This window comes from Pan troglodytes, chromosome 1 (assembly GCF_028858775.2).
Source record: "Pan troglodytes isolate AG18354 chromosome 1, NHGRI_mPanTro3-v2.0_pri, whole genome shotgun sequence".
NCBI lineage: Eukaryota > Metazoa > Chordata > Mammalia > Primates > Hominidae > Pan > Pan troglodytes.
In genome coordinates, this window is record NC_072398.2 from 201,913,602 (window position 1) to 201,937,458 (window position 23,857).

The following is a 23,857-nucleotide window of genomic DNA, read 5'->3' on the forward strand; positions in this document are numbered from 1 at the left end:
TTTATATCTTCATGCAGCTTTTCAACCAGCCATGCGCCGAAATAAGCAAATCGAAAGCTGCAAAAGCTGCAGCAGTGGAAGTGTTATGTGTTAGGCCGAAAGGCTGTGGGTGTGAATTTACTAGTATAGCCAAAAGAAAAAAAGGTATTCAGCAGCTGTTGTTCAGTTCTGGGGGGATTATCTGCTTAGTGCCATGACAAGAGCAAATTCCGATTGAGAAGCACAAGTCATAACAGCAGCTTTACCTCTGGCCCACCAACCTTTCTTTCCGAGGGTAGGATAGAAGTTTTCTTCACCTGGTCATACACAAATTATATAAAATTCAGTTGCCTTGCAATGCAACAACAATACCGTCAAAGGTGGAAGAGGTATCCCCAGAGAATGGAAATAGTATCCCAATTGTTAAAGAAAAAGTAAGATATGCCAGAAAGTAGAATTACCCAATATTAAAGGTCACCATAATACAGTGCTTATTTATTCCACTATTCATTTACAGGGGTAATAGCATAGAGCTAAAATTGTTCAAGTACTCCCATGGATATCGTTTAGTTTATAAAAAGTTATTTCTTTAAAGTACACAGAATGACATCACCATTCCCAAAACCAACCCTGAGAAGATTTCTGAAAGGTTTCTATTAAAAGATGTAAGATATTTCCTGGAAATGGAGACTAATTCAAATTTACCCAGCCTCATCCAAGAGAGGACCAAGTTACTTTTTCAAAGTAGTCGAGTATCTTTTATTACTTGCACAGAGTCAAAAAGAAAACTTCTAGAAAATACGCAGTTATAGTTTGCAGATAGGGTTAACTGGGTGAAATAGCGACAAGGCATTTTCTTATGGAGTCACAGACTTACAGAATTTTAGAGTTAACAGGGACCTTAAAGATCATCTACTCCATAAACTAAGGCCCAATATGATAAATTACTTGTTCAGAATTGTTCATTTAGGCTTTGACTAGCCAGACCCTCTAAATCAAATCAAGCCACAACCAGAACTACTAGACCCTTTATGACTCTTATTACTTACAGATACATCAAAATTAAGTATCCTACTGACACTGAAAACAGTGGTCTTGCCTAGAAAGCAGAGTTATTGTCTCAGTTCAGGATACGTGCTCTAGATTTAGAACACAAAACTAACGTCCATTTATATCAGAAAATGGAGGCTGAGAGGACAGTGAGTAGGAAACAATAGCGTCCTGTCATCCCTGGTAACTCTATTTAGCTGCCCATTACTCAGTTATTCTCCAGCCTTATTTGTGAAACTGTTCAGCTCTGTTTGGAGAACTGTTAGCCAATTTTAGCCACACTTTGAAAAATACAAAAAGTACCCTTTGTGAACCAATTTTTTTTTTTTTTTTTAAGACGGAGTCTTGCCGTTGCCCAGGGTGGAGTGCAGTGGCGCGATCTCGGCCCACTGCAATCTCTGCCTCCTGGGTTCAAGCGATTCTCCTGCCTCAGCCTCCCAAGTAGCTGAGATTACAGGCGCATGCCACCATGCCTGGCTTTTTTTTTTTTTTTTTTTTTGAGACAGAGTCTCGCTCTGTCGCCCAGGCTGGAGGGCAGTGGCGCGATCTCGGCTCACTGCAAGCTCCGCCTCCCAGGTTTAGGCCATTCTCCTGCCTCAGCCTCCCAAGTAGCTGGGACTACAGGTGCCCGCCACCACACCTGGCTAATTTTTTGTTTTTTAGTAGAGACGGGGTTTCACTGTGTTAGCTAGGATGGTCTCGATCTCCTGACCTCGTGATCCACCCGCCTCGGCCTCCCAAAGTGCTGGGATTACAGGTGTGAGCCACCGCGCCCGGCCCCGGCTAATTTTTTTGTATTTTTAGTAGAGATGGGGTTTCGCCATGTTGGCCAGGCTGGTCTCAAACTCCTGACCTCAAGTGATCAGCCCGCCTCAGCCTCCCAAAGTGCTAGGACCATAGGTGTGAGCCACCAAGCCCGGCCTGTGAACCAACTTTTATCACCTTCTCCAGTTCCAGAAACTAAATAATAATTTAGTTTACCATAAATTCTGAAAATTAAAAAAAAAAAAGTTTTAGCTGGGCACAGTGGCTCATGCCTGTAATCTCAGCACTTTGGGAGGCTGAGGCAGGTGGATCGCCTGAGGTCAGGAGTTTGAGACCACCCTGGCCAACGTAGTGAAACCCCATCTCTAATAAAAATATAAAAAATTAGCTGGGCGTGGCGGCAGGCGCCTGTAATCTCAGCTACTAGGGAGGCTGAGGCAGGAGAATTGCTTGAAGCCAGGAGGTGGAGGTTGCAGAGAGCCAAGATCGTGCCATTGCACTCCAGCCTTGGCAACAAGAGTGAAACTCCATCTCAAAGAAAGCGAAAAAAAAAGTTTTAAAATTATTAAGACATCACTTTACTTTTTTTAACTAGAATTGCTATTGTTTTGGGGGAAAAACAAGCACATAATTTTTAAATCATAATCACTTATTGAGTCATTGTGACTATATAAATATTTCACTTGTACTGACTAAAGATAAAAACTTTTGGGGTATATGTTCATGGTAACTTTCAAGATATTTTCATTAAATGTTTAATAGATTCATTTATTCAGATGTAGGATTTCTTTTTTTTCTTTTTTTTTGAGACAGAGTCTCACTCTGTTGCCCAGTCTGGAGTGCAGTGGTGTGATCTCGGCTCACTGCAATCTCCGCCTCCCAGGTTCAAGTGATTCTCCTACCTCAGCCTCCTGAGTAGCTGGGATTACAGGCATGTGCCACCATGCCCGGCTAATTTTTGTATTTTTAGTAGAGATGGGGTTTCACCATGCTGGCCAGGCTGGTCTCGAACTCCTGACCTTGTGATCCGCCCACCTCAGCCTCCCAAAGTGCTGGGATTACAGGCGTGAGCCACCGCGCCCGGCCCAGATGTAGGATTTCTAAAATAGGTAATGACAATAACAGAAAAACAAGAGCCCCTGAAAGGTATCTCTGACCTCTAATTGTGACTATCTTACAAAACAGTGTATTAAAAGTTTAATATTACTCATAAAGATAAAATAAATCATTTTTCTTTTCCCCCTTTTTTTTTTTTTTTTTTTTTTTTTGAGACAGGGTCTCACTCTGTCACCCAGGCTGTAGTGCAGTGGTGCAATCATGGCTCACTGCAGCCTTGGTCTCCTGGCTCAAGCAATCCTCCTGTTTCAGCCCCCTGAGTAGCTGGACTACACAGGTGCACACCACTATACCTGACTAATTTTTGTAGAGATGGGGTTTTGCCATGTTGCCCAGGCTGGTCTTAAACTCCTGGACTCAAGTGATCTGCCTGTCTTGGCCTCCCAAAGTGCTGGGATTACAGGCATGAGCCATGTGCCCAGCCCATAGTTTTTCTAAAATTGAAATACAATCATTAATATTTGGAGTTCTGAATTCTCTCGCTTAGGGGCCTCCTTGGTTTACTATATAATTGTGGGGAACCAGTCCAGATATTTCTAAGTTGTGCAAATGTTCAAATAAAGCTTTTTAAAAAGACTAATGTCTTTCCTATTTTGACCTTCCTAAATTTAGTAAACTTTCTAGTCCCTGAAGGCACAGTTTGAATACAAATAAACCTCTACTGGCTTATGGTCAGTTTATAAATATACATTAGCCAGAAGCATGTAGCTGCAGAGACAGTTCTCAGAGGCTAATCATCTACTGGTGGCTCCAAATAGCTCCCATAATTGCACTTAAGTCAGTAGCCTACCTGACTTAAAAAAAATAAATATTTGATTACAAATGCCTTAAAGCAGCAATGAATATAGTGAGGCACCAAATCCAAATTTCAGCTCTAAGCTTTCTCTCAGATACAGAATATTAATACATAAAAACATTTATTCCCTCCATTTTCACAATTGGCCATGTGGACAAAGTACTCACTCCTTCTCCTGTGGGGATTTGCCCATTGATGTTAAGAGTTCGGAAGGGCGAGTGAGTGGATAAGCGTTTATCCCATTCACTAGGCCGTGGTTCTGGTACAGACTCCATGAAGTTCTTTTTCAGCTCACTGATGCTGGCATGATGTTTTTTGATCTCCTCTTGACTCTTGTCTAAATCCTACAGTTGAAAGGACAAAGATGCAAAACAATACACAATCAGGACAAAGAACATAACCAAGGGCAACCCGTCAGAGACTGGGCACTGGTAGAAAACACACCACATCCAGGACAGATGTTACTAATCTGCATTCAGATTATAAATATACAACATGGTATATTTGCTTGCCTTTTTTTTCTTTAAATAAAGTGCTTTTCTTAGAAGCTGTGAAGTATCACAACTCCATAGCTGTTAGCAGTTATATAACCCATAAAGAACTCACGCCTTAATTTATGATTCTTCTTCCCATTATGACACAGCAGCAGATCTCTAACTTCTCATCCCAAGAAGGTAGTTCCACAACTCAATTAGCCTCAGCTTGATAAGAAATTATTTTAGGCTCAGCTCAGGAGGATGGAGATAGCAACAGATAAACAAACTGTTTAATGAAGGCATGGTGAAACATACAACTTCCACCATTGGCTGTCTTGTCTTGTTGAGTTGCAAACATACAGTATCCTTCTATTTCTACCTGGAGATGGTTTTACTTCTCTATTACTAGGTGGCTGTTTCTGCTTTTTAAAAAACAAGAATAGCCCTTTTTTGATGTAAGAATTTATTACTGAAATTCCTAGTTAAAGGCTCCAGAGCAGACTGTTACTACCTCTGAAAAATCACTCAGAGGTACATAATAAAATGACTTTTTTTCTTTGTCAATAATATGCACATAAACTAAAAGCCTTAGGCTTTCTAGCTTCTAACAGCTTCACTTCATCACTTAGTACAACTCAAAACAGGGACTTCTTGCAATAACCTTCAAAGGATTGAGAGTGAGTTAACAGGAGTTCACCAAATACCTTATATATTTCCTTGACAATTTAAAATAATTCAACTGTTCCAGCAGATTAATTTTTTTTTAATTTTTGTGGGTATATAGTAGGTATATATCCTAGCAAATTTGAATACTGGGCAACCTGAGGTACAGGCAAGCTATTAAAGGGATATTCCAGGGAGAAATGAATGAAGCTTAGGTTAATAAAGCATGAGTTAGAAATAATATTCAGGTTTATGTAAAAGGAGGTATATAACAACTTTCAAAAAGGGGACTTGGCCAAAAATAGTATGGTAAATATAACTTGAAGACAAAAACTCAAATGTTCTTTGTCCAACAATACTTCAAAAAACCTTAAAAGATCTACGCTTGAGATCAAAACATGTGGGAGCCCATCACTTGATGACTGTAAAAAATTCTGTGTTTATTATATATCAAGGCAGCTTTGTATCCAAGAAAAGCATAATGCTAAATACATCTCCTAATATGCTTGGTGAATTTTGGATTTAGTCTTTCTTTTTTGGCTCTGTAGGAAACAGCTGTATTGGGGTAAAAAATTATAATTCATTTAAATAAAATTTTGCTTAAAAGTTTTTTCTGAGGATAATACAGGTTTTAACTAAATAAAACTTTTTCAAAAGCAATGTCAAAGGGAAAACAGCATAAGAAGAATAATCAGTGAGACGATTTTGATTCTGTAGATATTCATTCAGAAAATTCATTAGTCTATTCTTTTTATTTTTGCAAGACTGAACCATGTATACCTGCTTTGAGATCAAACAGAAAGCTAACTCCAAAAGGGCAATCCTATAGCTATCCCAGAAGAGCATGTTTTGCTTGCTGGGATGAAATGTGAATATATTTTATGAATATGGACTTCACTATGGGGGAAACAACAGTTTGCACTTTTCTTCTGGCTGAAAGCAAGAAAAGCATGTCTAGTAGCTAAAGAAAAGCATGAACAAGCCCATTCAAAGACCCAGTGTTGGACTGAGCAACCAGACCCACCAGGCATGTAAGGTCCTGTGACCCAGCTCCTCACTGGAAATTAAAATCTGTTTGGGCCAAGAACAACCTAATACATTTGGGAGGGTTAAAAGTGTGAATAGAGCAAAACAAAAATAAGCAAGAGATGCTATGTAAAATGATAACTCTCTTAGTTAACCTCTTAATGTAAGAGACTTGTAATTTGCTACTCTTCTTGCCTAGCTTCGGATTGGCTTGGAACCTGGGAAAATAAATGTTTTGGTAAAACCAGTAGCTTCTGAGGGAGCTTTCTCCATCCTTCTTAGCTGGCTTTGTTGAAAACCTGTGGGGGCACAGAGTAAAATTAAGATCTCAAAGGGACCTGTTCCAAATAGAATTTGTCATAGACAACTTGCTACAGGTTCTCTCTGGGAGTTGGAGGAGGAGGCGGTAGATCTAAAAATGAACTCGACCTTATTTGTGCCAGAACAAAGCATTAGTGGGGGCGGGGTAGGAGAAGGGGGAGGAGGGATGCTTAAAAAAAAAAACCTGCTGGAGTGACAGATAACTTGAGAGAACTTCCTTACAGGGGAAAAAACTTCTAAAGAATGATGGCCAAATTACTTTGGCTGTGTTCAGGTTAGACACTTTTTGATGCCTATCACTTCATAATTTTAGCAGCAATCAAACCAAACACTTCATTAAATATAAAATGTTTCAAAAGGCAGTTAGTGGTTTTAATTTCCAAACACACTTTTATTTAGAAATCCCCTCTCATGGCTGTCAATGAAATGCTGAGGGAAAAACACATCACACACAGGGACTTTGTGAGTCTCAGAAGCCATAACACACCTCATGGAACAAATGACAAATATATGATTGGTACTGCAGGTTCCAGTTAAGAGGAAGCACTGAAGACGAACTAGTCAGGAAATATGCATGTTTAGAATTTCAAGATGTTACACTGCCAAATAAAGGAAATCAACTGACCTTCACTATTCTTCCTAGTCTCTGAAGATGGAACTACTCAGGTCTGGTTTCAGATATGGGCTAAAACAAAGAGATCTAGTTGCCAAGTTTGAAATATCTGAGGGTCCAGCCTCGAAAAACTTCATGTTAAATGAGACAAAGATATGTAAAGCACTTGGTATTTCACCCACCACGCAATACATGTTTAATGAAGGCTGGGCATATTTTTTCTCAGAGACTTTATACATAACAAGTACTCAAAATACAGGTATTGACAAGGAATAAGATGAGGTTTAAATAATTATTAGAGGCTATATATTAAGCCAGAGGTCTATCTAGTTTTTAAAGTTTAGGTTGGGTCCAGTGGCTCATGCCTGTAACCCCGGTACTTTGGGAGGCTAAGGCAGAAGGATCACTTGAGTCCAGGAGTTTAAGACCAGCCTGGGCAACATACTGAGATCCTGTCTCTACCAAAAATTTAAAAATTAGCTGGGCATTGTGGCATGCACCCATAGCCCCAGCTACTCAGGAGATTGAGATGGGAGGATTGTTTGAGCCCAGGAGGCTGAGAGTGCAGTAAGCAGTGATTGAGCCACTGCACTCCAGCCTGGGTAACACTGTGAGACCCACCTCAAAAAAAACAAAACAAAAAAAAAAACAAAGGCCAGGCGCAGTGGCTCACGCCTGTAACCCCAGCACTTTGGGAGGCCAAGGCGGGCGAATCACGAGGTCAGGAGATCCAGACCATCCTGGCTAACACAGTGAAACCCCGTCTCTACTAAAAATACAAAAAAATTAGCCAGACATGGTGGCGGGCGCCTGTAGCCCCAGCTACTTGGGAAGTTGAGGCAGCAGAATGGCGTGAACCCGGGAAGCGGAGCTTGCAGTAAGCTGAGATCGCGCCACTACACTCTAGCCTGGCCGACAGAGCGAGACTCTGTCTCAAAAATAAAATAAAATAAAATAAAAATTATATATATATATATGACCAATGTTGAATATAATGGGAAAATAATCTTACAACTCCTATAGCAGACAGCATGTTGCTATTTCAGAGTGCAAAACAGTGTAGTTTAATAGAGTTGGATAGATCCTAACTCACATCTTGGCTTTCCAGTTCTGGGACTATAGGGAAATTACTTAATCTCTTTGAGGTTCAATTTTGTCATCTTTAAAATAACAATCCCATACCCACAGGCCTGTTTTTATGATTAAACCATCTTATAGTAACTACTTATTAAATGCTAGGCTCCCCTCTTTCCTTCTTATATCTTACTTCCCGCCCCTCCCCGACAATTCTTCTGTCATTTTTCTATTATCTCCAATATTTTAAGTCCATTCTGAATTCCCTTCTTTTTCGCACTCTCTTAATTCAGAAAATGAAAGAATAGTGCAAATTTGCATCTTGGGACATATGGAAGTTTATACTCTTGGAAAATTAAAGGAACTTTTAGCAATGGTGTAGAATTTTCTAAAGGTGGGTAAAACAATGGAACCATGAGAGGTAGAGGTAGTCCCAATCATATATTTTTCCAGGTAAGTATGACAGATAGAAACTAAAAAGAATCAGAAGGCGAGATGTTTGCATATCTTCATGTTCACCAACATGCAAAAGCATTTTAAACCTAACGTCCCTTCATGCAATTGCATGCAAAACCAAATGCAGCACAGAATGAAGAAAAGGGGATCAGCAAAGAATGCAGAAGGTTCCAGGCAACCAACTGAAATAAGCTTCAAGTTCATACAAACCTCCAACATTAAATTGCTATGTCTGATATAAATGTTTTCACCATCTAGTCTTTCTCTCTTTTTCTGTGAAAATGAAAGGGGGGAAAAACAGAAAAGCATAAAAAATTAAAATGTTGTTCTTGCGGGAAAAAACTGAAAATTGGCAAACCAAAAAATATTTAAAATTAAATGTCCACAGCGCAGCATATGCCAACATGAAATGGTCAGAGAGTCACACGGACACAGAGAGAACATGATTACCACAAGAAAATGATGACCTTTTTCATGAATGATGAAAGAATGTGATGATGTTATTTAAATAGACAGTGCTCCTGGCTTCATTGGCTTCTTATGTAACAAGCTGTTTTATCTTCATTTTTGAAATTGAACTGTTTGAGGGTTACCTTAAAACATATGACTAAAAAACGCTGAAACTCCACGTATCATGGAGTGAAGAAATGCTTTAAAAACATTATTTAGCTTTTGGGATGTATTTTATACTTAGTGACACTGCAGTATCTAGATCTCTAATTATAAAATCTAATAAAAGATTAGATCTCTTTTATAAAAAAGATCTAAGAAAGATTATCATTTTATACATGATCAGCCAATAAATATACTCAGTTAACTGATTCAAACTGATTCATCCCACTCTATAGATGAAAAGAATGAGGCACAGAGAAGTCGGCTGTACACAGTACTGGGAGTTGCTGCTACAGTGGGTGTTTTTTTGGAGACAGGGTCTTACTCTGTCACCTAGGCTGGAATGTAGTGGTGCAGCTGTGGCTCACAGCAGCCTTAACCTCCTGGACGCAAGTGATCCTCCTGCCTCAGCCTCCCAAGCAGCTGGGACCACAGGAGTGTATCACCATGCCTGGCTAATTTATTTTTATTTTTTGAAGAGATGGGGTCTCCCTATGTTGCCCAGGCTGGTCTTGAACTCCTGGGCTCAAGGGATCCTCTTGCCTTGACCTCCCGAAGTGCTGGGATTACAGGTGTGAGCCATCACAGCCAGCTATGATGGTTTTCATTTTATGATAAATGTATATAAAATATTATCAATTATTCCAAGAATATGATGTCATTGTGAAATAGTTCTTATAAATTTTTAAATACAAAAGATAGGTTTGACTCTCACTGATTATTTCATTTTGCTTAAAAACATATTTTGCTACTGAAAAGTTTAATGAAACTTTTCAACATATAGTACAGGATTATGGTTTCTTCAGTTTATGTAAATATATGTGTATATCTGTCACCCAGGCTGGAGCACGGTGGCACGATCTCAGCTCACTGCAACCTCCACCTCCCAGGTTCAAGTGATTCTCATGCCTCAGCCTCCCAAGTAGCTGGGATTAAAGGCGTGCACCAACACGCCTGGCTAATTTTTGTATTTTTAGTAGAGACGTGGTTTCACCATGTTGGCCAGGCTGGTCTCAAACTCCTGACCCCAAGATCCTCCTGCCTCGGCCTCCCAAAGTGCTGGGATTATAGGTGTGAGCCAATGCTCCTGGCCCATATCCATTATTTGAAAGTATTAACAACTCCTGATTAAAAGAAATCAATGAAAAGAATGGATCACTGTCTTTTTAATGCACTGTAAGTCAGCATGGGTGAAATGGCAATGTAGTTTTGTGAAAGTGAAAAATGGCTAACCTTCCTCATTCTTATCAGATCTTCAGTTTTTTCTGCAAGCTTCTGTTTTGCCATAATTTAAAGAAGAAAGAAAAATGATAAAATGTTGCTCATTGAAGTTTGTTTGAACCTTCATTTTATAATTTTTTTAAGGAAAAGGGAGTAAGGGAGAAGAAAAAAACTGAGGGGGTGGAGGGAAAGAGGAACAAGTGGCCTATTGGCACAAACCTGTGTTTGGTCACCATTTGAGGTGGGTACTGTCACCTCGATGTGGGTTTTTTCCACCTACATTTAAGAAATAAAAGTAGTAAAAACATTTTAGGTTAGTAGGTTTCTATGAATAGTGTTGTTTCCAAATAAGCTGCATCTTTAAGCTGGTTGTGAAATACGCTGATATGTAATCATCATGATGCAGTCTTATGGAGGGTGTTACAGGGAAGGATATTACTCCCAAAAGTCATCTGTGTTTACCATCACATTTTCACGGCTGAAAAGGTAATATGGATATCCAAATTATCAAAAAAGAAAATTAAGTATTCTATTGATGAAGAAAATGTATTTTTATACTTATTTATAAAAAAGTACCCACTAAAAGAATAATTTAGGCTTATTTAATGCAATAGCCCATGTTTTTGTTTTGCCTTTAAAAACTGATCTGGAAGTACTTTAAATAACATTTAAAAACAAATTTACATATGAAGTTATCAACGTATGACATATATGACAGGAAGAAAAAGAAAATCTTTAGTTAAAACACACATGTAATAAACCACATATGACACCAAACTGGTAAACACAAAGGATTTTGTTAGTTGAACAATATACTTAAAGAGGCACTTCATTCTTCAGTTTATTACACAACAAAACATTACAATAAACCCAATTTAAATTGTAACTGACACATGAAATTACTCCCAGGGCTGGCTTATAAACAAGCACATGCAGGATTCAGCTGCAACATTCAACACACTGCAATCTCCTCTAGGGAGGTGGAGTCTATGTGTTTGGTAGAAGGGCAAGATTCATCCTTGATATTAATAGCAGAAAGAGAATAGCTAAGGTCTCCTGCCTAGCTTTGAAATACCTTTAGTAACATCATTTTATACATAGAAAATGGAGCAATTATTTTAAAAAAAACAGACTATTAAGAGGGAGCATAATAGAGGGAGCAATGCCCAAAGCATTGGATATTTTAAATTAAAAAATTGATTATTTTTACTAAGGGCTAAATCACTTTGTATCATTAAGTTCTTTACAGAACCTCATCAATCTGTGGTGTTGATATTCTTTTTAATCACACTAAGCAGCATTACTTTGGAGTATAATGTCATTGTGCTATTTTCCCTAGACTGAGTCTAAAAAACCTAAGAGAGCACCAAAATTAGTGACACTGTCAAGTGTTAAGTTAAGCACACCCCATTACAGCACTTTAACTACCAGGGGTAATTAACGGTTTGGGGTTATTTCTTTTTTTTTTTTTTTTTTTTTTGAGACAGAGTCTCACTCTGTCGCCCAGGCTGGAGTGCAGGTGCGATCTCGGCTCACTGCAAGCTCCACCTCCCGGGTTCACGCCATTCTCTTGCCTCAGCCTCCCAAGTAGCTGGGACTACAGGCGCCCGCCACCATGCCTGGCTAATTTTTTGTATTTTTAGTAGAGACGGGGTTTCACCGTGTTAGCCAGGATGGTCTCGATCTCCTGACCTTGTGATCCGCCCGCCTCAGCCGCCCAAAGTGCTGGGATTACAGGCGTGAGCCACTGCGCCTGGCTGGTTTTGGGTCATTTCTACTTTGAGTCCCAGCATACTTTCTGTGTGGTCATTAACAAGTTTTTTTTACCCCTCAGAGCTTAAACTTCTTACGGACAAAATGGAGATGATGTCTTCCCAGAATTGTACATTTAGCAAACAATAGTGTTAAATTATTTTACAAAGCTTAAATTCCTTGTTCAAGTGAATAATGACTTCTTTTTGCTTTGGATCTTTATCAATCCAATAGCAGAAAACTGAGAGCCTCTACTTCAGTTTAAGAATTGAGGCCAGCCGGGCACAGTGGCTCACGCCTGTAATCCCAGCACTTTGGGAGGCCGAGGTGGGCGGATCACCTGAGATCAGGAGTTCGAGACAATCCCGGCCAACATGGTGAAACCTTGTCTCTACCAAAAATACAAAAATTAGCTGGGCATGGTGGCAGGCACCTGTAATCCCAGCTACTCAGGAGGCTGAGGAAGGAGAATCGCTTGAACCTGAGAGGCGGAGGTTGCAGTGAGCTGAGATCGCACCATTGCACTCCAGCCTGGGTGACAGAGCAAGACTGCGTCTCAAAAAAAAGAATTGAGGCCAAGTAGCAACAGTAGTTCTGTGTATGCCCCTACACAGAACATTAAATGAGATAATATACATGCGGGAGACAGTACCTACAGGTATACTGGCAGAATATATCATTAAAATGACAACAAAAAGCTATCTCTATCTGGCACCAAACTAATGTCAGATAATGAAATTTACAGTTACAAGGCTACTTTATCACTACTATTGCTTTATATAATAAATATGGCTTCAAGTAAATGCCATAGTTTTTTTTTGTTTTGTTTTGTTTTGTTTTGAGACAGAGTCTCGTTCTGTCACCCAGGCTGGAGTGCAGCGGCGCGATCTCGGCTCACTGCAAGCTCCGCCTCCCGGGTTCACGCCATTCTCCTGCCTCGGCCTCCCGAGTAGCTGAGACTACACGCGCCTGCCACCACGCCTGGCTAATTTTTTGTATTTTTAGTAGACGGGGTTTCACCATGTTGGCCAGGATGGTCTCAATCTCCTGACCTTGTGATCTGCCTGCCTCGGCCTCCCAAAGTGCTGGGATTACAGGCGTGAGCCACCGCGCCCGGCCCTTTTTATTTTTTTTTTGAGACAGTCTTGCTCTGTTGCCCAGGCTGGCGTGGCGTGCAGTGGCGCAATCTCGGCTCACTGCAACCTCTGCCTCCCAGGTTCAAGTGATTCTCCTGCCTCAGCCTCCCAAATAGCTGGGATTACAGGTGTCTGCCAGCAGGCCCAGCTAATTTTTGTATTTTTAGTAAAGACGGGGTTTTGCCATGTTGGCCAGGCTGTGATCCACCCGTCCTGGCCTCCCAAATTGCTGGGATTACGGGCGTGAGCCACCGTGCCTGCCGCCATAGTTATTTTCTAACTGCTATGTATAAAATCAGCTCAGAGTCACCCTTAATTCTGCCACCACTATTACAATAAGTTATCAGAGGTGGCCTTCAGTCTCATTTCAACACAAGTATCTCGAATCATATATTTATGTAGAATTAATTGGCAACAAAGACCCCCTATTGGCACTTAAAATGGAAAGCATATAACAGGTAGTGATCTCTTCACTCTGCCAAGTTCCCAAGAGCAAAGGGAGCCTATTGTTGAAGATATTTATGTCTGTGTTATAGGCAAAAAGGAGAAAAAGTGAGTCAGCAGAAAGCCAGAGGAATCTTAGCCACTAGGAAGATTCCCCTGACAATTCCAGTAATCCAACACTTTTTAGTTAGTATAACAAATAGAGGGATAGTCAAAAGTGCCTGGTGAGATATTCTAACATTAAGAACTGAGGAGGTAGTCTAACATTAAACAGGCATTGTTGACAGTGAACCTGATGACCAATGTCATAAACATTTGGCTAGGTACAAAAATGTAAACACCTACCATTCACTCAATCTGTTTTTCTCTCTGGACTCAAGGTAGTCCCAAATGGACAGTAAAACTGTATGTCATATTTAACAGTTTATTTATTATTATTATTTTTTGAGACGGAGTCTTGCTCTGTCACTCAGGCTGGAGTGCAGTGGTGTGATCTGGGCTCACTGCAACCTCTGCCTCCCAGGTTCAAGCAATTCTCCTGCCTTAACCTCCCCAGTAGCTGGGATTACAGGCACCTGCCATCATGCCCAGCTAATTTTTGTATTTTTAGTAAAGACGGGGCTTCACTATTTGAGACAGGGTCTCACTTTGTCACCCAGGCTGAAGTGCAGTGGGCGATCTCGGCTCACTGAAGCCTCTTCAACCTCTCAGGTTCAAGCTATCCTTCTGTCTCAGTCCCCCAAGGAGCTGGGACTACAGATGTGCATCACCATACCCAGCTAGTTTTTTTATTTTTTGTAGACATGGGGTTTCACCATTTTGCCAAAGCTGGTCTTGAACTCCTGGGCTCAAGGGATCCACCCGCCTTGCTCTCCCAAAGTGCTAGGATTACAGGTGAGAGCCTCCACACCTGGCCTGTTTTTTTTTTTTTTAATATAATCAAAACATAGTTAGACTGTCCACTGCTCTAGAGATAAACTAGATATTGATCTGGCTCCAAAAGAACAAGGTTAATCCATCTGCCAAAGCGAGAACACTTACTAAGATCTTATGGTTAAAAAAAATTTTTTTAAATTTCTTAACAGACATATAAAAATGTAATTCTTCTCATGAAGACTGCTTCTCATAATTCCTGTTGCCAACAGCAAGAGCTATATTTATTTCAATAAATCTGAGCTAGCACTTCGATTCCATCACAGCTTAAATGTGTTTACAAAGCTTAACATATAAAAGGTCAGTCTAGTCACTGTCTAGGAAATCTGCTAATTAAATTGGTGATTTTTCAACACAGTGCAGTGACTGTGGGTGCAATTAACTCAGAACCATAGGCAACTCAGCAGTACAACCTCTCCTACATAATGAATCTTCTCCTTTTTGTAAAGGTACTTAAGATTTGAGCAACCACATAGATGTGCTTTATGTAATACCAGTTATTTGGAAATGTGCATACATCCATCTTAGAAAATAAAATTTTATTTTAATCACAATAGCAGAGCTTAGTCTTAAAAAGCAATGTGGAGATTCCTTCTAGATGAGTAAAATTATTTTAAAAAGCAGAGGATCAATCATACTGGTGTGTTTTATAAGATCATTTAAAAAAAATAATAGTTGGGGCCGGGCGCGGTGGCTCACGCCTGTAATCCCAGCACTTTGGGAGGCCGAGGCGGGCGGATCACAAGGTCAGGAGATCGAGACCATCCTGGCTAACACGGTGAAACCCCGTCTCTACTAAAAATACAAAAAATTAGCCGGGCGTGGTGGCGGGCGCCTGTAGTCCCGGCTAATCAGGAGGCTGAGGCAGGAGAATGGCATGAACCCACGAGGCGGAGTTTGCAGTGAGCCAAGATCGCACCACTGCACTCCAGCCTGGGTGACAGAGCGAGACTCCATCTCAAAAAAATAAATAAATAAATAAAAATAATAGTTGGGTCAAGGAGTGGGTCACCTTATAACTTCTGAGATAGCTTACAGTCTTACTGACATAACTCTATGAAAATATTTTATAGGTTCACGGGAGACATCTTCATTTAGAAAGAATGAAGAATAACTTTGTTGAGTCTATGAGAATAAGCAATTGCTTTGAAAACGTTCCTGGTCAAAAAGTTAAGGGCTCTAAATCAGAAAGTGAGTTAGCTAGGTATTTGGACTGATGACATACCTTCCATGCTTCTGTGGGCTCTGGCTCAGCTTGCTCAGGTGGCTCGTCTTCCTTTTTCACTTCAGCCTTCACTGTTTCCTTCTGTGCTTTAGGGACCACTGTTTTTTTAGCAGAGGCATCTAGGACGCCACCTTCTGCAACCTGACCCTGAGCAATGGCGGGTGCAGAAGTGGGCCGAGGACTTCGGTCTGCCGAATCGACAGCTGCTGCTATGTGAGAAAGGGAAAAGGGAAGCATAAGTAAAGGCCAGAGCTACTGTATTATTTCAGAGTCACCAGGCAAAATAATTGTGAATCCAGGATACACACGAATGTTAGAGTGTGTAGTGGGCTATCACACAGAGGGTAAAAAATAAATCATTAGTGCTCTGCCAGGGAACTGATAGCAACAAGGAAGTTAAATGTACCCTCAGTAGAAAGGCTAAAATGTGTTAATGATCATGTTCCATGAATGCTGAATTCAGGGGAGACAAGATCAAAGAAAAGAAATAGAAAATCCATTTATCTTGTAATTTTAGTTTCAAAAACCTGCAATGTTGTCTATGGCAGGAAAAAAAGGGTTAACTAAATGTGATTTCTTCCATGAGGCCTTTTAAAAATAAAGATGTGTTCATTTTTAGGTTATTTCAGGAACCTAAAAATATATTGTAAGAAAAAAGAATTAAGTCTGATTTCTTCTGTAAGCCTCCTTGGAATGATTACAAAATAACTTGATAAATGGCTCTTCTGGTAAGACATGAACTACTTTCTGATGCTTGTAAGGACAAATATTTGAACCAGATGCTCTCCCTTTTAATAATAAATCATTTGATTAAAATAACACAAATTCAAAATCTTTGACTGTCAGTCCTCAAACTTAAACAAAAATATCTTTTGAGTTCTGTCCTACTATCTCTCAGCCTTACCAATTTGTATTACAGCTCTTATTCTCTAATATGTTTAGGGCAGTGGTTCTCAACTGGAGTAAATTGTCCCCAGAGAATATCTGGCAATGTCCGGAGACATTTTTGGTTGTTGTAACAGAGGAGGGGAGAGACGGGAGGTACTGGCATCCAGTGCAGAGAGGCTGAAGTTACTGAGGTTGAGAAACCTTAATTTAGGGGAAAAGTTGTATAGACTGTTTTAGAGAGAATAAACTATACAGACTTATGATAAAATCTTGATCTTTTCAAAGAGCCAATTGTTGTTTTGGAATATTTGGTATCTAAGTTTTAGACAGCTTACTTCAAAACAATCACTCATACTCTTTTTATGGTTTTTATGTTCATTCTTTCAGGGATATAAAACATTTACACTTTGTAATAAAACTTCACTTATCTGACAGTATCTAGGAATGAAAGTGTTTTTGTGCATGATTTAGTATTTCTGATAACATATTGTTATCCTCTTTTGTATTGAGACTTTTTTTTTTTTTTAAGATGGAGTCTCGCCCTGTCACCTAGGCTGGAGTGCAATGGCATGATCTCGGCTCACTGCAATCTCCGCCTCTCAGGTTCAAGTGATTCTCCTGCCTCAGCCTCCCCAGTAGCTGGGACTACAGGCACATGCCACCATGCCTGGCTAATTTTTTGTATCTTTAGTAGAGATGGGGTTTCACCATGTTGGCCAGGCTGGTCTTGAACTCCTGACCTCAAGTGATCTGCCTGCCTTGGCCTCCCAAAGTCCTGGGATTACAGGCGTGAGCCACCGCTCCCGGCCAAGACTCTTATATTTTAAACAATTTGCATGGAAATCAATAATTTTTATTATAGACTTTCCTGCATTCTTAAACTGACTATAACTGAACATAATTCATGCTGAAATTTTTAGATTTGTAAACTGTAAGGATCAGATAAAGGAATTCCATGAATCTGAACAGATAAAAACTTTAAATTCCCAACTACTTCATACAACAATATTAAGAAAGAAATGCTTGGCCAGGCACGGTGGCTCACACCTGTAATCCCAGCACTTTGGGAGGCCGAGGTGGGCAGATCACCTGAGGTCGGGAGTTCGAGACCAGCCTGGTCAACAAGGTGAAACGTCGTCTCTACTAAAAATACAAAAATTAGCCAAGTGTGGTGGTGGGCACCTGTAGTCATAGCTACTCGGGAGGCTGAGGCAGGAGAATCACTTGAACCTGAGAGGCAGAGGTTGCAGTGAGCTGAGATTGTGCCACTGCACTCTAGCCTGGGCAACAGAGCCAGACTGTCTCAAAAAAAAAAAAAAAGAAAAAGAAAAAGAAAAAGAAAGAAATGCTTATTACTCTGTCATAATTTCCAATGAAAGAACTAATTCCTTAGCGGATATATAGGAAAAACAGCAGAAATTCAAGAATCCCCTTTATCGGCCAGGCGTGGTGGCTCATGCCTATAATCCCAGCACTTTGGGAGGCCAAGGTGGGTGGATCACGAGGTCAGGAGATTGAGGCCATCCTGGCTAACACAGTGAAACCCATCTCTACTAAAAAATACAAAAAATTAGCTGGGCGTGGTGGCGGGCGTCTGTAGTCCCAGTTACTTGGGAGGCTGAGGCAGGAGAATGGCCTGAACCCAGGAGGTGGAGCTTGCAGTGAGCCGAGATCGTACCACTGCACTCTAGCCTGGGCAACAGAGCAAGACTCTGTCTCAAAAAAAAAAAGGATCTCCTTTATCTTTCCATGAAAAATCTGCGGCCTCTTGCACAGATTGCTACTACTGGGTTAGTAGTAATAACTCTGGATTAGCACAGAGCTACTACTAATGGGTGCTTTAAGCAGTCACTGCAAGAATGGCAGATGGCAGACCAAACCTGACAACACAGGGGAATGTGACAAAATATTTTGCTCACAGTTGTGTTTAAGTATCATTATACATGTGTATTCACACCTCCTCTCAAAGAATTAATTCAACTATGCCTGGCATCATAGAAACTTAGCCCATGCTTTCACCATGTGTTATTTTGCCACTTGTCTTTGGTTTCAATCCAGTACTAATATTGCAGAGCCAAATGATTTATGTCTTCAGCATTCCTAGCCTTGGCAATCTGTACTGTATGTGGAAAAGAAGGTATTAGTGTGGAAACTGACAGAAACAGAGTTCACAGATTGGAAAAATAATAACATTACAATAAAAAGCTCTGGCTGTGAAAGGCTGCATGGAACAGAGGCAAAAGCCAAATCACGAGTCTTAGGCCCACACTCAGTCACATATAGTAGTGTGCCCTAAGGCATGGAGCTTAATCTTACAAACTTTAGTTTAATCATCTGTAAAATATGGAAGATATTAACTCTATAATATCATGGTAGTGATCATGGCTTTTTTTAATAGCTTTTTTTGAGATACAATTCACATACCATACAGTTCACTCATTTAAAATATGTAATTCAATGCTTTTTAGTATATTCACAGTGTTGGGGGTAGGGATTGCTTTTTAAGATGTGTGGGTCTTCAGTTTTATTAATTCAGCTATTAATATTTACAAGATTTTGGTGCATATATAGACAATACATAACTTTAAAAATCCAGTATCTCCCATATCTGAGGGTCTACATAAAGAAAAATGCTGATGGTGACCCACTAACTTCAATACTATATTGCTCTTGGCTGACAACAGAAACTTAGATAGTTATATACTACAGCAGTAAAGAATAAAATTCAAACCATCAGACAGTAAAGGCAAACAACTTCTACTTCTAGCTGTTATTTACTAGCACAATTTCTGCTAGTATGCGGTAGGGTGGTTCTTTTATCAGAGGACCACAAAAATCATTTGTGTCCTCTGATACAATGTTTGTTTTTCAAGACAAAAAACAAAAAAATCAGATGATGCTCAGGCCCACTCTAGTGAGATGAGCTATCCAAGAGTGAGGCTTGGGCATGTGTTTTGTTTTAAAGCTCCGAAGGTGATAATAAGGATGTACACCCCTGGCAAGAATCACTGTAACCACTGCTCACCGAATGGATGAACTACCTGGTTGTGTGGCCCTTTCTTTTGTGCTCCAGTTTCCTCATGAGTAAAACTGTAATTCCTAAATGTTTTTTCTTATTGACTAAGTTGCTAGTATTAAATAGGAATACATGGAAATGGTTTGAAAAGCAAAAAGTGCAAGAAAAATATAATCTTTGTCATCATTATTAGCTACGCTTGCAACTTACTACTCTATCATAAAACTGGGATCTGAACCAGTTTTGGTACTCCAGCTGGTGAAGCAGATGCTCTAAGCACCACACATAACAGAAGAGGAAGGGAATGCTCATTTTTATCATGAAAATAAGACCCCTTATAAAGCAATTCTTGTAAAAATTTCCCTGATACACCATCTCTAGCTTACAGAGTTATATTAATCTTTTGAAAAGGGAGGGATGACTCAACGGGAAAAAGTATCTTTTAAGGAGCACAGAGAAGTATCTAAGGAAAGGAGGGAAAAATAGTTACACAGACATATTTCCACTTTTTATACTATAGCACAAAGAGAAAAATAAGACATTTAAAAACAGAACTACAAAAAAAAATTGTCCTATTCAGTTTATATGCACTTCAGATACTTAAAAGATAGAACAGTGCCTGGAACATACTAAGTGCTCAAGGAATATTGACTATTAACTTTTATTCTACTCTTTCTAAAAAAAAGAAGTCATCATGGTGAAGAGTAAAAAGCATGGGCCTAGGAGAATTGTCCCGGATTCCCTTCTAATTCTTTCCAACTAGCTATGTAACCTTAGGCAAGTCACTTACATTCTAAGGTTAAGTTGTAAGAAATAATGAACATTAATGAGTATCTAGTTCAAGAAATTTTTTCTTAAAAAGCTGAATAAAAGTGTAAAGAAAATAATAGGCCGGGCGCGGTGGCTCACGCCTGTAATCCCAGCACTTTGGGAGGCTGAGGTGGGTGGATCACCTGAGGTCAGGAGTTCGAGACCAGCCTCAACATGGAGAAACCCCGTCTCTACTAAAAATACAAAATTAGCCGGGCGTGGTGGTGCATGCCTGTAATCCCAGCTACTCGGGAGGCTGAGGCAGGAGAATTGTTTGAACCTGGGAGGCAGAGGTTGCGGTGAGCCGAGATCACGCCATTGCACTCCAGCCTAGGCAACGACAGCAAAACTCCGTCTCAAAAAAAAAAAAAAAAAAAAAAAAAGATAATAATAAAGATATCAGCTGGCATGAGTTAAAGTATATATAATAGGAAAAAAACAACAAAACCAAAAGTTGGTTCTTTGAAAAACTTAAGACAATTACTTTGTACCCCATAAATATATACAATTATAAATTGTCAGCCAGGCTCGGTGGCTCACTCACGCCCGTAATCCCAGAACTTTGGGAGGCCGAAGCAGGTAGATTACTTGAGGTCAGGAGGTAGAGACCAGCCTGACCAACGTGGTGAAACCTCGTCTCTACTAAAAATACAAAAATTAGCCGGGCATGGTGGCGCATGCCTGTAATCCCAGCTACTTGGGAGGCTGAGGCGGGAGAATCGCTTGAACTCGGGAGGCAGAAGTTGCAGTGAGCCGAGATCACACCATTGCATTCCAGCCTGGGCAACAAGAGTGAAACTCCACCTCAAAAATAAATAAATACATACATACATACATACATACATACATAAATTGTCAATTTACAATATAAAAAAGAAAAGATTAATAAAATCAATATACCTCTACCAAGGCTATTCGAAACAAAAAGGTACAACTTACCAATATCAGGAATGCAAAAGTGGACCCTGCTATAGTTCTTACAGATATTGAAAAGATACCCAGCTTTATGTAAATATATTTGGAAATTTAGATAAAATGCACATTTCCTAGAAAAACACAACTAGGCCAGGTGCGATGACTCACACCTATAATCCCAGCACTTTGAGAAGCCAAGGTGGGAGGACTGCTTGAGCCCAGGTGTTCAAGATCAGCCTGGGCAACACAGTAAGATCTTGTCTCTACAAAAAAAAAAAAAAAAAAAAAAAAATTAGCCAGGCGCGGTAGCGTGAACTTGTGGTACCAGCTACTCAGGACGCTGAGGTGGGAGGATCGTTTGGGCCTGGGAAGTCAAGGCTACAGCAAGCTATGACGGCACTACTGCACTCCAGCCTGAGAGAGCTAAGACTCTCTCTCCAAAAAAAAAGAAAGAAAGAGAAAAGAAACACAATTTATCAAAACTGAAACAAGAACTAGAACATTTTAATAGTCCCTTATCTAATAAAGACACTGAATCTGTAAGTAAAGAACCTCCCACAGTGAGATCTCTAGGACCAGATATGGCTTCATAGGCGAATTCTTCTAAACAGTAACAAAGAAATGACAACAGTCTTTAACAAACTCTTCCAGAGAACAGAAAAAGAAGGAATTCTTCTCAATTTATTTTGTGAGACCAGCATAAACTCGAAACTAAAACCTGACCACAACATTACAAAAGGAAAATTATAGGCCTATCTCTCTTATGAAAATAGTTGTAGAAATCCTAAAACAATAAAAAAGAAAAGAGTATTACGATCAATTCGAACTTACTCCAAAAATTCTTAGGTCGTTTAAAAATTGAAAGTAAAAATAATATACCACATTAACATAAAAAGGAGAAAAATCATTTTATTATATCAACTGATGAAGTAAAAAGCATTTGATAAAAGTAACACTAATTCACAATTAAAATGTGTAGGAAACTAGAATGACAACTTCCTTGTATGATAAAGAAAATACCATATAAGGAAGCTTGATGAAATACTGAAGCTTTTGCCCTAAAATTGGGAAAGATGACAGTTATTAACGCTTGTATTCAGCATTACATTGGACGTTCTAGCCAGCAACAAAGCAATTAAAGAAATTAAAAATGCGAGATGGAAAGGAAGACATACAACAATCATTATTTTCAGTTGATGTTGAGTACACAATAATGTATACCCCAAATAATCCACAGATAAACCATTAAAATTAATAATAAATTTTTTAGGGCTGGGTGTGGTGGCTCACGCTTGTAATCCCAGCACTTTGGGAGGCCGAGGTGGGTGGATCACGAGGTCAGGAGTTCGAGAACAGCCTGACCAACAGGGTGAAACCTCGTCTCTACTAAAAATACAAAAAATTAGCCGGGCATGGTGGTAGCGCGCACCTGTAATCCCAGCTACTCAGGAGGCTGAGGCAGGAGAATCGCTTGAACCCAGGAGGCAGAGGTTGCAGTGAGCCGAGATAGTGCCACTGCACTCCAGTCTGAGTGACAGAGTGAGACTCCGTCTCAAAAAAAAAAAATTAAATTAAATTTTAAAAAAAATTTTTTTAGTAAGATTACTGAGTATAAGGTCAAACTAGAAAAATTAATTGTATTTCTATGTACCAAAACAATTGAACAAAAAATAAAAAATTTAGGATACCATTTATTTTATTTTGTTTTATTTTATTTTAGAGACAGGGTCTCACTCTGTTGCCCAGGCTGCAGTGCAGTGGGACAAGCACAGCTCACTGCAGCCTTAACCTCCTAGGCTGAAGTGATCCTCCTGCCTCAGCCTTCCATGTAGTTGGGACTACAGGTGTGCACTACCATGCTCAGCTAATTTTTTTTTTTTTTTTTTTTTTTTTTAGACACAGTGTCTTGCCATGTTGCCCAGGCTGGTCTTGAACTCTCAGACTCAAGCGATCCTCCCACCTTGGCCTCCCAAAGTGCTGGGATTATAGGCATGAGGCACTGCAACCAGCCAAAAACCAAAAGATACCATTTAAGATAGCAAACGATGGCTGGGTGTGGTGGCTCACTCTTGTAATCCTAGCACTTTGGGGAGCCAAGGTGGGAGGATTGCCTGAGCCTGGGAATTTGAGACCAGCCTGGGCAACATGGCAAGACCCTGTCTCTAAAAAAAAAAAAATTAGCTGGGTATGGTGGCATGCACCTGTAGTCCTAGCTACTTGGGAGGCTGAGGTGGGAGGATCACCTGGGCCTGGGAGACTGAGGCTGCAGTGACTCGTGATTGCTCCATCGCACTCCAGCCTGGATGACAGAGTGAGACCCTGTCTAATAATATTAATATAAAATAGCAAATGACATCAAATCTGTAAGAATAAATCTAATGAAAGATGCACAAGTTACCTACACCAAAAATCACAAAACATTACTGAGAGAAATTAAAGGAAACCCAAACAAAAGGAGGGTTATAGCATGTTTGTGAATCAGAAGACTCAATATTATAATACCAATTATCTCCAAACTGATCCATATAATCAACTAAATCCCAATAAAAGTATTAAGACTTTTTTAGTGG

The 23,857-nt window shown here is 39.9% G+C and overlaps 1 protein-coding gene across 50 annotated transcripts in view; it reads right to left on the reverse strand.

Moving 5' to 3' along the window:
* Window positions 1-23,857, reverse strand: part of EPB41 (erythrocyte membrane protein band 4.1) — a 231,999-nt gene that overhangs the window by 51,011 nt on the left and 157,131 nt on the right. For 11 of the 50 annotated variants that reach the window (XM_063783716.1, XM_063783706.1, XM_063783622.1 and 8 more), the window contains 6 exons: window positions 15,659-15,867; window positions 10,388-10,444; window positions 10,181-10,222; window positions 8,546-8,608; window positions 3,874-4,050; window positions 261-296 (listed from right to left, as the gene is read on the reverse strand). In XM_063783716.1, the coding sequence (XP_063639786.1) occupies window positions 261-296; window positions 3,874-4,050; window positions 8,546-8,608; window positions 10,181-10,222; window positions 10,388-10,444; window positions 15,659-15,867 (584 nt within the window). Of the gene's footprint in view, window positions 1-245; window positions 297-3,873; window positions 4,051-8,545; window positions 8,609-10,180; window positions 10,223-10,387; window positions 10,445-15,658; window positions 15,868-23,857 lie in introns of all 50 variants that reach the window. The other 39 variants (XM_063783720.1, XM_063783717.1, XM_054664879.2 and 36 more) reach the window with 16 other exon arrangements.